A 16267-nucleotide genomic window follows, 5' to 3' on the forward strand; every position below is an offset into this window, starting at 1 on the left:
TGGTTCCTCATTGGTTGAAATTTGGACTTTTTCAACTCCGTACTGCTTTGAGAGGAAAACACCATAATCGTTTGTCCCGATGGATAGAAAAAAGTAAAAGATTCTTGTTCCCAAGAAAAATCAGCTTGCCATCCCCCATCCCATGTTTCGAAATTTAAAAAGGGGTTTTTCTCGTTTCGAGCTAACTGCTAGTTTCGCCCTTATGAAATGTTATGATAGATTTTGCTCCTCCCGAAAATCATCGCAACAAAATGCGATGAATTGATTGCAGTGATGCCTAATAGTTTTGGTAGAAAAGTATTATCTACAAAAGATCGCCTTTTGGGTTCTTTATTATCGCTATAATTAGCAACACAGAGAATTAGCAACCTTAAGTTTAAATAATTTCAATTTCTAGTTTTGAACATAAGCAAAATTAGTAAATTTGAACGATTGTTTAAAAAACCAACACAATCGAGTGGTGAAAACGAATAATGGTATAAGATTTTGTGTCGATGAGAATATAGAACAATGAATTTTCAATTATTACAATTACAATGTTATTGGGTATATAAAACGACAATATTTGGCAGCACTGAACAAATCTTTTCCTCTTCTTTGTTCTCTTTCCCCTGCTGCCGAACTTCGGTTTCCGTCAGATTTCTGTCAGTCATTTTCATGTTCTTGCCGTGAACGTTTCTTCCTCGTCATTTTCGCGCTTGGAAGAGTTTTTATCTCGGGAAAAGTTTTTTTTTCTTTCTGTCTCTTCGACCAACTTTTAATTCGTGATAAAGTGTTTGTTTTATCGTCGTCAACCGGACTAATCGGCATTTTCTCAGGTGCAATTGCTGGGTTGATTGCAAAGCCAGTCGTTCAAGTGGAATAAAATGGGGACTGGCGGCGAAATGTGATGAAAAAAATAGTGATACATTATCTTTTCATCAGGTAAAGTAATTAGGGGAGAAAGAAGGTTCAATGTGGCACTTTCTGTATAATCCCGCACACAAATTTAGCGACTGTAGTGAGTGAAAATTTTACGGTATATTCATTGCGTGTGTGCCCCAGATTAACCGCATCGGATCTGGAGGGCTTCTAGATAATCTTTCGACCAAGTTCCTGTGGGTAAATCGGAACAGATTTTTGTTTGGCTGGTGAATCGGGAGAAGAAAAAATAATAATCAAAATGGCGCGTCCCAGTTTGTCGTATTTTCCGACGATAGCAATAATGCTTGTGCTTTTCGGATTGGTGCTGGAGGGAACAATCGGCCAGTCGGTGAGGCACGGATTTCCCCCGGACACGTTGCATGTCAACTATGATGAAGAGTTAAGTCAAGTTCGACGGCCGGTTGTCATTAACCGATACGAAGAAGAACATCGACAGAAGAGAAGCCCCGGTTCATCATCTGCTGGAACGCCTGGAACTGGTTCAATGGCCTCGGATGCACTGAGCATGGCCAAGGATGGGAAAAACTCCATTTCACCAGATGTGATCGAAAAGAAGGTAGGCCGCTTCAGACATTATTATTGTTCTATTCTTATCACCTGTTGACATTTAGCTAATTGGTGACATTGGGCGTTTATTTACGCAATAATGATAAAAATATGTTTCTATAAACAAATTATTGCTTTGATTTTTTTTTGTTTGTCTGCGTTTTCACGACTTTGCCTAGGGCCAATTATGGCCCAACTTGGCTATTGGTTTGATTTCATATTTGAGATATTTTGAAGACACCTAGACGGGGATATTTTATTGTTGTTCCACTTAATTTTATTGGATTATTTGTAGGTAGTTGATTTTTCAGTATACGACATGAACGATCCTTGCTACTAATATAAAAAAAACTGGTTGAATTATTATAGTTTTTTGGAAAAAAATACTTTCAATAGATACAATAGAAGGCGGCATATTTCTCGAAGCCAAATGATGTAGAAAAATGCAGCAGCTGCATTTCGGTGACGCTGGATTTAAACCAACGATTTTGGAAAATTGTTTATTGCCCGTTTCCTGATTAACTTCAACGCCCAGTACGCACGGAAAGATAAAGAATAAGCGTAATTTTGGGAGCAGAGATTCTTGTTTCCCTCAGCATTGATTTGGGTATACATGTTCTCATGCAGGATGTAAATCGGCCTTTTTTAAACAAGTCAAACTGGGGAATATGACATTTGGCATAAAGCCATTTGGCATAATGCCTTTTGGCATAAAGCTATTTGGCATAAAAACAATTTGGCATAAAGGTCATTTGGCATAAAGGCCATTTGGCATAAAAGCCATGTGGCATAAAGCCATTTGGCATAATTCCAGCTTACCGAGTGGTGACTGTTTAAAAGAACTTCAAATTTTGTGGGGTTGCCGCAAACATCGAGGATCCAGGGGGTTGCAATTGAACCTTGAACCTGCAATCTCCGCTTCAGTACAAAGGCGCGTTAGCCTATTTCTCCACGGTGAACGTGATGAAACTGGCCAACACGGGCAATCGAGCTCTGCCGATCAACTGTTGGACCTTCTATCGAAAACACCATCCCGCATGTGATCTTTCCCGCTATTGATCTCTCTTGTTTCTCTAACCCCACCCATCGTCGCGGTGCCACATTTAAATCTGTATTTTCGAGCCAAAATATCTTTTTAATCTGTATAAAATTGTAATTGTAATTGTAATTGTAATTGTGCTTTATTGATTTAACGTCAGCCCATCGATATAAAATCATAGTTAGGGTCAAGGAAATACAATTCGATAGTAACAAGTGAATTAATTAGTTCTAGTCTGTACTATTCTATTACTCTCTAACAAATTATTCTAAAGAGAAAGCTGACTTAAATGAAGAGATAGTGTTTTTCTGTCTGATAGGTAGTGCTAAAGAATTCCATTGAGACGCTCCGTAAACTAGAACGCTTTTTCCGCTGCTGTGAGTATGCTGGGGGACAACTAATGTCCTAGTTCTATCCATCTGACCGCGCTGTATGTGCTGAAGTAGATAATCCGGAACGTTGTTGTTGTAGGCCTTGAACATGAAGCATCCGATGCGTAAGGAGTAGTTAGCTGGAAGGTCACAACCAGTAATTGTCCTTCTTAGAGCTCCAGTACTTTCTCTGTGCCTCAGGTTGTGAACGAATCTGATGACGGATTTGAAGGCACGATGCAGTTTTTCTTTCAAAGCCTGGCTGAGTCCAGGGTAGTACACAATATCACAATACATGAAAAAGGGCATGATTATTGACTGTGCAAGCTTTTTCCGCGTAGGCAGGGAGAGAACGCTTTTGAATCGATTGAAGGTTCGTAGGGTTCCATACACCTTCATCATGATGTCATTCACCTGATCTCGCCATCGAAGATTATTGTCCATCCGCAGCCCAAGATTCACAACAGTTTTTGATACAGCTATAACCTCGCCACAAAAGATCACAGGTACAGCTGGTGTTACAGAGTTCCTCCTGGTAAAGATAATTGATTGTGTTTTCTTCGGGTTTGGGAAAAGCTGGTTTCAAAAATCTGTATTGAAATCTGTATAAAAAAAATTGAAATTGTTTGATACAGATTTCTTTATTGAAATCTGAATCAAAAAATTTCATTCCATATACTTACGCTAAACTACGGTGAACTTTTTATTATGCTACGCTGCTCATTACTGCGGGCTTCTACAGTGAGCGAAATAAGAATAGCACCACTATGTGTTTTGCTTGTTAAAATATGAATGATTGAAATTTTACGAAAATTTTCTTCCACAGTTTGTTCTAAATTGCTTAACGGATAAATCAAGCATAAGTTTACTTTTTTTGGTCGTAGCAATTGGCGTTGAGGACCAAAAATGTGAAAAAAGGGTGCGAAATAAGAATAGAACCGCTTGAGTTTTTCAACAAAAACATGATTATTTTTAAAAATTAACTGTGTAAAAGTGAATAATAATGCTTCTACGAATTATTTGAATAGAAAACTGCATTTTAAGGAGTTTTCCAGAATTCCAAATGTTTTCAAAGGTTTTAAATAGGGTTTTAAGAGATGCTCCTCTAGCGTTAAGGAATTTGATATTTAAGCTGTAATTCTTTACCAAACTACTTACTTTCTTCATGAAAATGACGTGAAATGATGAAACAAACATTTCCGATTAATTTTGAATCAGTAAAAAATAGGTTTTTTTTATGTTTAACAACCAGTAAATCTATTTTTTTTTTTATTAAAATTTAACTGAATCTTACAATGTAACTTAATGTCTACAAAAATTTCATTTCAAATTTAGTCAATTTTAACTGCTTTCAAATGACATAGAAAAAATACTATTTACTACGGGAACATCTGCTATCTACTGGAGCTGTTTTTGATAATGAATCAACTGGTGTTCCTTTTTTTACTTTCCGAAAACGTCGTGAAGCTTTTTGCGTTAAGCCATCCTCATCAGTAGCGTCAGTTGTGTTCTCCGATACTGGCGATCGATGTCGTTTACCGGTGGTCTGTTTTTTGGATTGTTCGATTTCCTTCTGCTCAATCTGCGAATCCCTTGAGCACTTCAGCGAAACTACTTTGCTTTTTATCAGTTTTCGATTTCTCCGTTTGTCTTTTGGATTCCGAGCTTATCAGCTCTATTTCTAGTTTTGGTCCTGATTCTGTGGGTTTAGAAACAAGCCTTTGAGTGTCACCAGAGTTACTAATAATATCTTGATGCTCAACTCGGCTAGTTGTGCTAACTGAGGGAGCCATATTTCTTACGTCGTTCTGGTTCAATATTCCTTCATTTACTTGATTCTGCGGGCAATTAAGCTTTATGTGGCCCTCTTGCTTGCAGCGAAAACATTTTTGCTTTAAACCGTCGTAATAAATTCTCCTTCTTCGATTTAAAAACAATAGAGAACCTGGAATTTCTTTTTTCAACTCGATGTACAATCCCCGCACACCAGTAAATAAATCCAATTCTAGCTCCCGAGGAAATTTTTCTTTGACCATTCTCTTCACTTTTCCGTACTTATCCATGACTGCAGCAATGTTCTCATCGGTGATTTCCGGAGGTAAATCGAATATCCTTACGTATCTGGTTGAACACTCTGCTAATCCCATAGTCACTTCCACTGCACTCCCGTTGGAGTAGAAAAATTTGAGTACCTCTGCGTTCTGAGAAATGGCGTCCATCATCGCGGCATTTGTCTTAAATTTTATAAACAAAGACTTCTCCTCTGCAACTTTATAGAATGAGTCCATCTCTGTTCTATCCGCATTGAAACCTTTGAGAAACCGGGCCATTTCAACCAGAGATGGACTAGAGGCACTTTCCGGAAACTTAAAAGCTACCGTGTTTTTCATTAATTCATCCGCCATCATAAACACGTGGTCAGAAAACAATATACCGAAATGCTGATTCTTTTGAGGTTATACTTGTTGCTCTGTAACTAGAAGACGTCTGTCTCCAACGAAGTCTGATCGTCAACTGGTTGGAAATCAAAATCTTTGATTTTGTTCAGTAAACCACACACCACAAGTCGTAGATGGCAGCACTATCTTGCAGTTAAAACCAAACTTATACTGTATTTGTTTTCTCCACTCGTGGAGTGTTCCACCGTACCCGATAAAAACAAACACAAATCCTCGCCAGTGTATTGCTACCTCGCTCACTCACACGCTCTCTCGCAACACTGGCAAAATTATCGGTGGGCCACCGTCCGTAAGCAGAACTCCGACAGGTCAAAACCAGTGCAACACCGTCCGAATAAACAAACAGTTTGACAGCACCTAGTGGTGCACCAGTGCAACACTAGTGCAACACTCGGCATAAACAAATACGGTATTAGTCTCAATCTTGTCTCTCGAGGTTTATTTAGGCCCATATTCATCATTTTGAGGTATTTTCCCATCACAATTTTGTGGAAAGTCACTCTGCAGAAAGCTTTTCCGGATTTGCAAAAGAATCACCAGCACAAAAATATACAACCGCCAAAATTCCTGCTCATCTCAACTTCCGATTCAATTGCAAATCATACTAATAATACTGCTAGCCGTCTGGTCTATCAAGCTCCATCGCAAAGTATAACTTTATTCTGATGATCGGTCACAAGAATTCACTTTTAGTGACCTTGATGCAATTCTATTTTTTTGGGATTTAGTGATCTTAGAATTTTCAAAGCGCTTACACGGTACATGTATTTATTTCTTGACCAAAATCATCCAGCACTCCTTAATTAATCCTGGATATTCGAAAATGGTCATGAATTTGGTTAAATGGCAAGATAGTGCTGCCATCTATGACTTAAAACTAGAGAAATAGTGTTTGACTATTAAAAAACATTAGTATTTTTGAATTCCAACCTGCTTTTTGAATTCAAACTCAGCCTCAAATCTATGTTTCATCATTTTGCATCATACTTATGAATGTTAATGAAGAAATCAAGCAGTTTGATAAAGTTTTATAGCTCAAATATCAAATTCCTTAACGCTAGAGGAGCATCTCTTAAAACCCTCTTTTAATACCTTTGAAAACCTTTGGAATTATGGAAAACTCCTTAAAATGCAGTTATCTATTCAAATAATTCGTAGAAGCATTATTATTCACTTTTACACAGTAAACTTTTAAAAATAATCATGTTTTTGTTAAAAAACTCAAGTGGTTCTATTCTTATTCCGCACCCATTTTTCACATTTTTGGTCCTCAACGCCAATTGCTACGACCAAAAAAAGTAAACTTATGCTTGATTTATCCGTTAGGCAATTCAGAACAAACTGTGGAAGAAAATTTTCGTGAATTTCAATCATTCATATTTTAACAAGCAAAATACATAGTGGTGCTATTCTTATTTCGCTCACTATATTTGTGCGAAATGTCAAACCAGTGTAAAACGTGACATTTTGTATACGTGAACCGTTTTTGGTTTAACTTTGTCCGATTAATTGTAACGGACAAAATACATGCCCGCTACGTGTGAGATATACGGTTACTCAAAGATTTAGGTCGAAATATTCCGTTAAATATAACGATCAGTGTCCTTATGGGGTTTAACAATCAATTGGGATTTGAACATTATGTCGATAGTCTTTATACTCTTAAAAGTTACATTTCCTATAATGCAATGACTTATTTTGGTATATGATTCTAAAACAGAGGTTTTAAAACTTTCTTCAACCCTTTGCTTGTTGTATTTCATTGTAACGGTTCCAAACTCTAATCTGGAAGTTTTTCCGTATTTGCAAGCGTGAAAATTGATAGATGATTGAGTCATCAAAATAGATGGTTATTGATTGACTCGAAGTATAATCAAAATATCTTGGAAAATATCTGAATTTCTAAAAATCTGTATGAAATCTGTATAAATATCCAATTATCAGTAATCTGTATATACAGATTCTGTGTTTGAAAATTTCCAAAAAATCTGTATACTTACAGAAAAATCTGTATATGTGGTAACGCTGCCCATCGACTCGGGATTTTAGCCGAGCGAGCGCATGGTCGATTGCTTCGGATTTGCCGCAACCAGACTTGTAAACCATCGACATTTTCTCTTACCGTATTTTTTTTCACCTGGAGGCAAACCAGAGGCAACCTAGGTTCGCTCTAACTGCTGTCATCGTGCTCATTTATTGCTCTAGAGTGGGGATACCATACGTACTCTTTTAAGAGTACATGTACTCTTTTTCAATCGAGAAATGGGCGTACTCTTCTTTTCATGAAATTTTACCAAATGTACTCTTTTTTTATTAAAAGACATTTGCTCTGAAAAACCTATGTGCAGGGTGGCCACTCATCCGGGAAAAACGGGAAAAAGACGGGATTTGAAATCCAACGGGAAAAAAGCGGGAAAAAGCCGGGAATTTTTTCAAAAAGTCGGGAATTTGTGACTCAGTGAAAATCCGTTCAATGAAGTTCAGTCGAAATAGGTCGAAACAAGTGGAAATTGATTGACAGTTCACCAGTCGCTTTCCAATTGACTTCGACCGATTTCTACCAGGTCGAAACGAATCCTCCTGCCGCACTGGAACTGTTTCGATTAGTTTGAACTTGCTTCATTGAACAACAAAAGGATGTTCCCGAACAGCCAGATTTCTAATCGAATAGAAATGGGAAGAATATAAATAAGCTATTTAATTCCACACGGTATTGCTCTCTATTTTTTGAATGAAGTTTTCAATTTACTACAGATTTGTAGCGAGTTCGTATTAGGATTTGACGAAACGTTAAATAAGATTGTGCAGAAGCAACAAATGGATATTAGTGTGCGCTTCTGGAACACAAATCTAGTTGAAGCAAGGTATATTGGTTCTATATTCTTATCGTCGACGCGCTCGAATGATCTTTTGTATGGCGTGAAACTATGTTTTTCTAAAAATCCTGATCTACTGAAACGAGTGATCCAGTATTCCATGGCTGGTCCAGCAGTAAATTGGAAAATGCTCAAGGAACTAACTAGCGAGGTTCAAGAACTTGTTTCGAATCCGGCGTACGATTCTCACCATTGGGAGCTGTGGACTTCACACTGTACATAAAGCGTTCAAGGAGGGACTGAGGAAAAGTGAATGAAATTAGGATGAATTTTTGAGGACGTTGTATAGCCTGTTCAAACACATTTCACTTAGAAGGGCAGATTATACTGCAGTAACGGGTTCAACTATATTTTTGTTAATATTGTGTGACATTCGCTGGGTGGAAAATGAATGCGTTGCTGAACGTGCTGCCAAAATGCTACCGTACCTCAAACGGTTTGTCGACGAGGTAAAAAAACAAGAGGAGAAAAGGATTAAGAAAAATCATTCAAATTTTAAGCGGAGTTTTCCATCGATTTCCCGTTCGAAGGTACATATTTGACATTGTGGCTAAAGCTGTAGATGATAATTTGCTGGGACCAAAACTGAGTTTTTTTTTGTTACGGCCGCTTCGACCGTTGAGTCCTATTAACGCGAGTATGGTTCCGTTTCTCTTCGATGATTTAACCGGGCTTGTAAGAGCATTGATAAAGAAAGTTGTAAAGCCAAGCCTGAACGGCTAAACGTAAAATAAAAAAAAAAACATTTATAGAACACAAAAATAAATCTTCTACCTGCTGGAAGCGTAGAAATTGGATTCGGCAATTAAGAAAGCAAAAGTGCCTGGTCATGTTTCCGACAAGGATATCGTTGTATTCAGAAATACATAGCTGTAGTTCGTTTTACTGTCGATTTTTGAATAAAATGGCAATACGATCTCCCTTGACTTATCCCATCCAATCCCGATGTGATTGCACACTATCCAGATATTGCCAAAAAACGTTTAGACCTGTGTCTAGAAGTACTTGTTGAAAAGCAACACTTAAGCTTGTGCTGATAAAATTAAGGACGAATTCGGACAATTGTTTGCAATAACTTCAATAAGAACATCATTTCGGGATATCGAAGAAAAACACAACGATCGGATATTTTTTGGATGGAACTTATGAGCGAATCGAAAAAGGAGTTCTTCAATTTAACGACCTTATTGCAGAAAATTTTGTCTCATGGCAACGCGACGATGGAAAGAGGCTTTTCAGGGGGTCAGGGGGAGTTACAGCTATAACGGTAACGAAATCGTTAATCCAGGATGCATGGTCTCAGTTCTCAATTTTCATTCGAGATATGTCGAGTCCTTAAAAGCAAAAATATGGAGGAAAATTTGAAAAAAAAACTAGCGAAACGGGAGCGAGAGACAGAAAAGGAGAGTAAGGAACTGGAAGCGAACAAATTGAAGGTGCTTTTCGACTTTCAGAGAGAGGCAAGCTTGATGGACGAAAAAATTAAAATACTTAAAAATATATGACATACAAATAAAATTGAAAAATGATAATCAACATTTTCGAATCTAGTGACATAGTTTTAGACAATTGAAAAAAAAACCCTGCTTATCTCTAATCTAATGATTTGCAGGTCAATTGGCAAACATAACTGAAACAAAAACAATTTATAGATCATTTACCATAAAAAGAAAGCTTAATCGATTTTCGTTTATATGGTTTCAAAAATGAACATTCGGAATTTTGTTTGGTTTTCTGTTGTATAAATCCGGGAATTTCGTGAGATCATGCGGGAAAAAAGCGGGAAAAATGCGGGAAATTAAAAATTCATTTTGAGTGGCCACCCTGTATGTGTTTCTTCCATTTTATGAGGTTATTTCACATCTTATGCAAAATTTACGAAAAGAGTACTGCCGTTACAGGCAAGATTGTCACATGTGAATAAACGTGCAAACGAGAAAAACGCGATTGAAATTTCAGCTATATTTTCAATTTTTCTCTAAAACTTACAATTCACCGTAAGTTTTTTCTTAGTGAACAAGTTAATCATTTTTCAATGTTTTCTGACAAAAGAAAATAACATTTCCTACAAAAAACAGCAAATTAGAGCCAAAAACGCCCCGTGTGACACTTTTGCGTAGAATCAGAACACATGCCGATGCTAGTTCTACGAAAAACTGTCACACGGCTACAATTTTTCTATCATTTTAAAAGCTAGCATAGTTCCTTTTTTTCCTAAAAACTCAAGTTAAGCCTTAATTTGGGAAATACGTTCCTCTTTGTTTATAAAAATGTATATAGTTGAGAATGGATCCTTTAAGTAGTGCCTACCGAAAAATGTTTGTGAAAGTTTCTCTGAATAAAACACTCAAGGCTTCTCGCTCCTCCTCCGCCCTCAATTTTAGTGTTTTTTTCAGTGGATAACATTATATTCAACAGTTTAAACTTATATTAAGAGATTTTTTTTGATGAAATTTGCATTTTTAATAGAATTTTCTCTAGTGTGACATTCTTGCGTAGAAACATCAACATAGAGACAAACACCTTGATGAAAATTTCGTATAAGTTCAGAACAAAGTATACTTGTTTGTGTTTTTATTCGAAACTTAACACTAAAAAAGAGTGTTTCCAGCAAAAAAGTGAAAATGACCCAAAAGTCACATGGGACAGTCTTGCTTAGAACGGCAGAGTACAGCTTACAACAAATTTCTTTAACATCTTGTTTTCATTAAAATGCTTTGAGTATGCAAACAGAATTCAATACGTACACAATTTAGACAATATACTTAAATGCGCCCAAATGTAGACTATGGAATGATTGTAAAGGAAATGTACTGCCCCTACTTTCATAACAGTCCCATATGCAAAAACAAGCAAGCGAGAAAATCAGCTTTTTCTGTTTTGGAATATATTTTGAAATTGTGACCGAAACGAAAAACATTTGATGGAATATGTTCTAGGTTGTCATAATAAATCGTAAGACTTGAAATTTTCGAAATTGGGTCATTGGTAAGTTCGGGAGCAACATTTTTTTCGTTATGGGACTGTTATGCGAGCATATTTCAAACCTTTTTTAAATCTACTCGCATAACAGTCCCATACAGAATATGTTTCTCTCACCAAGCTTCTTTCTAAGACTTAAATTCGATCATTTTTGAACCTTTAAATACAATTTTCATTAAAAGAAACATCCTTTTGGAAAAATATCGTAAATTCCGTATTGTAAGTTGAATCTTTTTACGATTTTTGATTGCATCTGATAGTTTTTCGCTTAGGAAGACATTCCTTCCTTCTTACTGACCTGGCTTCGAAAACTAAGGTGCATAATTCGACATCAAGTGATAAATCTTTTTTAAATGATTCAAAGCAATAAATCAAAGACTAACTATTTCGTCAAAAGAAGCATTGAAAAGTAACCAAATCCGTGGTATTTCACATATGGGACTGTTATGCGGGTATATTCCATATGGGACAGCCACAAGTTGATATTTATTTCGAAATTTCTAAAACAAAATTTCTTTTTTTATTGTTTTATATTGAAGCCCTATGTTCAAAATGACGAACTGTCAGGTTAGATGAAAAATGACGAAAATTCATATGGGACTGTTATGCGAGTAGGGGCAGTGTACACGTTAATAAAATATGGCAATGGACTGTTTTATTTATTTTTTTTTGGTTTACCAGTGTAACATCCAAATACTGCTATCTTTTCGAATATCCAACTTTTGCAAAACTTCAAAAAATTGACATTATTTCATTTAATTGAAATATCTTGGATTGCAATTACAGTAGAAACTCGCTTATTAGAAGTATTAGGAGCCTCCCCTCCTCACATAATACGATTTATGTACATCCTTTTCCTTCTGTGTTCGCATACCATCCGGGCGCAAAACTCGAAAATTAAATGGATCTTGTATCAATCCGATGGCTGGGAGTTCAAAAAATCGGAAATGTATCGTTTCTCCTGACTTTTAGAGTAAATGATCTCAATGTACTCTTTTTGGTGCTGCAGGATCTGGTAACCCTACTCTAGAGGCAACCTAGGTTCGCTCGAAAAACGGGCGGAGTCGCCCGGAGAAGAAAGTCAGTTTTGCGAGAAGTTCACCAATACTCTCAACGTTGTTGTCAAAACATTAAACAGCTGTTTTTGGCTGAAAGCAAAACAGTTGAAATAATGAACGGGAAAATGATTATTGCCGCGATTTTGAATCTCTCAGCCAAGCAAAATCGTACTATCTGCTGTCCAGTGCAATCCGCACACGAAAAAAGGCAATCCGGATGTGAAGAACCGAGTTAAGAACTCCAGAAGGGAGAATAAAATGACAGCTGCATGTAAACATTGCGCTCGTTCTCACGCACACCACGTATGGAATAACTCGAAACCCAAAAGTCGTTTTTTTATTCGGACGGTTCCAGAGCCAAATCTGGAATAAAAAAACACGCCATATGGCAAATATTCTTGTTGTTTATACTAATGCCGTATTCGTTTTCATCTGGTGGTTAACCGGTTGTGCACAAACTGCTGTCATCTTCATATTTAAAAAAACGCTTTGACAGCACTTGGTGCACAACCTGTGGACCACCAGGATGAAAACGAATATGGCATAATTAAGGATCATCAATCATCATACCCATTAAGTAAACAAACAAATTTTGAGCTGCTTTCAAGTTTCATAACTCTGAAAAACTTTCCAGAGCATCGGGAGAACACACTAACATTGACCGACGTGTGTCGGAAGTGTGAATTTTAATGTTTTAAATAATGTCATAATGCATGCATGCAAATAAACAAACAAACATACATAGTAATTTTACTATTTAAATCAAGCTCCTCGCGCATACTAATCTTTATCATAACACATAATAGTTTCATCAATTTTACTAAGCACAAAGTAAAACAATGCATCATTTCATTGACAATTTTATTAAAACGCAGTCGAATTTACTATGCGCAGCCAAATTGAGCACATGGTGAAATAGCTATGCGTAAGGTATTATAAACAACAAAACATATTTGACTCAAAAATATGGTTGCCTTTTGTTCATTTAAACCATGGATTTAGTATTTTTACTATGCTTTTTTGTGTGTATTGCATGACTACTTCTCATCAGGGATGCCAGGTGTTGGGGGTAAAAATCTGGGCAATTTGGAAAAAAAGTCTGTGCATGTCTGTGCACAAGGAAGATCCCTAATTTGGCACCACACAAAAAAGTTTTAATTTATTATTGATGCAATGCCAATACATACAATCAAGATTTTTAGTATAAACTGGTACTTACGGATCATATCCGATACATGAATATTGATTTCATCACTAAATTTTGAAAGTCTGTAAAATCTGGGCACTCTGAGCAAAAATCTGGGCAAAATCTGTGTCTGACCAATATCTGAACAAAGGGTTAAAAGTCTGTGTTTTACAGACAAATCTGGTCATCTGCCAACCCAGCTTCTCATGCAATACATCGCGAGGCACCAGCGGTGATGTCAATTGAATTTATTGTTTTTCAATTCCAGAAGACATATCCATGTTAAACACTAAATATTTTTTTGCCTAATAAGATGCGAAGTTACGGTCTTTGACAAAGTTGTTCAACGGAAAACTTCCCTTAGAGAATATATAAATATTCTATTTTCCCATACAAAAAATTTACTCATGTACTCATGCGAAAAATCATGGATGAGTTTTGAATCAATACGAAGCTTTTTAGACCCCAGGGTTTGAAAAAATCAAAATGACCCCAAATCGTCTCAGTCTGATGATATATAAAATCAGTAAATAAGATAGGGCTGGAGTTTAACCTTAGGAATCAAGTTTACGGATGAAACTTTAATATATTTTTTTTAGAAATTTCATTCAAAAAATCACAAAACACGACAATTTTCCCGGTCAGGAGCTGAAATTCCTTTTTTTCGGTTTTCTCGTTAGAGCAATGAAATAAAGTTTTTCTGTGTGCGAGTACGCCAATTTCTATTGAATTATGAATGATACTGTCTGTAACTTCTAGAAAATTTAAAAGCGGCTCTTGGAGCCGAAGTGGTGTAAGTATGTACATACTAGAAGCCAATTCCTAGAAAAACTATGAAAATAAAATTTAAAAAATCTGGAAAATTCGTCAAATATATTTTGAAATATGGACAATCGTTTGGCATGCTTAACTCAAGAATTTTCATATTTGCACTCATACTCTTTAGTTCTGAGGACCTCAGATGTAAATTTTATTCAGTTTTAACTATATTCAGTCTTGTTGTAAGAACAACTATTTGTTGCAACTGCTTATCGTGAATATGATGATACAATTCGAAGAAAAAACTGCCGCTCAAACAGATATCGAATCGGGAAAAGACAAATAAAATAACAAAGGTCGTAATAACTCGTTGGAAAGATTGAACAAAAAGCTTAGTTTTCAAGTTTTCCTGGACTTTGTTTAACCTCAATAGCTTCTAGAACAATAAGAAAACGTCGAAAATTTTTAAAAGTTTTCTTTTGAATTATATATTTTATATTTAAATAAATTAAATATTTATATAGATAGATTTTTAGTCAGTTCCAATGGTCTTTTCACTTTTTTGTGTAGCGAAAAACATCGTCAAAATTAAAGCCCATGTTTTTCTTTATCTGTGTTTTCTACAACTTAATATAATTTTTCACTAGAAGTGCTCTCAAAGCACTGTAACATTTAGATGAACTTGAAACAATTGAAACAGCGAAGATTTATTTGGTCCGTTTCAGATGTGTATGCAACAAGTCATCGACAGAAATGATTAAAAATTTTCAAAAATTAGCACCAAAAACGACGCAAAACCAACCACCTAATGCGTCACCCAGCCGATCGTTAACGGTTTTTGTGCTGTTTACGATTTGAGAAAGTCGATAATATTTGTTTGTTTTAATACATACCTGATAACGAACCGCGCGCCGCACTAATAAACAAATATTGTCGGGGTTAAAAAAAGAGAATGTGTGCTATACATTCATCAGCGAGCGATGTTTTCTGGTTGACAATGAAAAACAGCTGGGCAACGCTTTTTTTACCTCCTCTGTTCTTTCTTCGTTCGTTTGCGGGTTGCATGTTTACTATTTTTGTTTGCAACAATTGCGATTCACGGTGAGGTTGACGGTCTCAAAGATAGGATAACGGTACAGATGCCCGTCAGTGGAATCTGTCGTCGCTCCGTTGAACTTCTCCATCGGAATTGCATATCATTGAGAAATGTCATCAGACCTGCCAATCTGCTGATAAATAATTTTGTAAACGAATTGAAGCGCAAAAAAAATTTTTTTTTTACTAATTTATGGAATTGCAGATAATCAAACCATTTCTTGTTATCGTTCATTGTACTATTATCAAAAACAAAAATTATCTTTAGGTGTGCATTTTTCTTTTATTCATAGGATTCTATTCATTCTAAATTTTAAATATGGTAAAGAAGGTTGGTTTAAATTGTGGTTTACGTTTCATAGATGCTTTTTGCTTTATTATTCCAATACATCACTGTTTTCAACCAATCTCTTTAATACTTACAGCTTTTCCTATGATCCAATTCTATCAGTCACAACTTGTCGAAATCGAAAAAAAAGCGCCCGACAAAGTGACATTGCAAAACGACACTGATTCTGATTCTGAACCGGTATTGCGTTTCCATCAACGGGACACTTCGGTTTTCCTTTTCTGTTCACTTTTCCTTTCCTCATCATTTTTTTTCTTTCATGCCCAAACCCTACACCGGCAGAGGTCTATCTTTCGCCATAAAGTACATAAAAGGGAAGACAAGCTGAAGCACCAAACATACGGAATGGTACGAATCGTAAGAAGTGGGCAAATGTGTAGTCAAGCGTAAACATACGTCGTAGAAACGTCCAAAATCGTTCAGGCCGTCCGGCTGGCCATACTAAGTATGTGCCTACCTACCATATGTATCTATAGGCAACTGCCGGCATGCATTCAAACGAACCGTTCAAGTACCCATCCCGCATAAAATGCTTCATTCAATTACATTTTTATGGCGTATTAGCTGGAAAGATTCACACCACGCATGAAAAATGGTTCGAAGAATGAATACATTGTTTCTTG

General features: G+C 36.3%; 1 protein-coding gene across 1 annotated transcript in view; it reads left to right on the forward strand.

Annotated features, from left to right (window-relative positions):
* The first annotated feature begins 663 nt into the window (after positions 1 to 663).
* LOC129743817 (sortilin-related receptor-like) overlaps positions 664 to 16267 on the forward strand; it is a 66209-nt gene continuing 50605 nt past the window's right edge. Inside the window, exon 1 of the mRNA XM_055736015.1 lies at positions 664 to 1480. Within this exon, the coding sequence (XP_055591990.1) occupies positions 1163 to 1480 (318 nt within the window). The 5' untranslated portion in view covers positions 664 to 1162. The remainder of the gene's footprint in view (positions 1481 to 16267) is intronic.

The sequence above is a fragment of the Uranotaenia lowii genome, chromosome 2 (assembly GCF_029784155.1).
Source record: "Uranotaenia lowii strain MFRU-FL chromosome 2, ASM2978415v1, whole genome shotgun sequence".
In the NCBI taxonomy this organism is placed as follows: Eukaryota; Metazoa; Arthropoda; class Insecta; order Diptera; family Culicidae; genus Uranotaenia; species Uranotaenia lowii.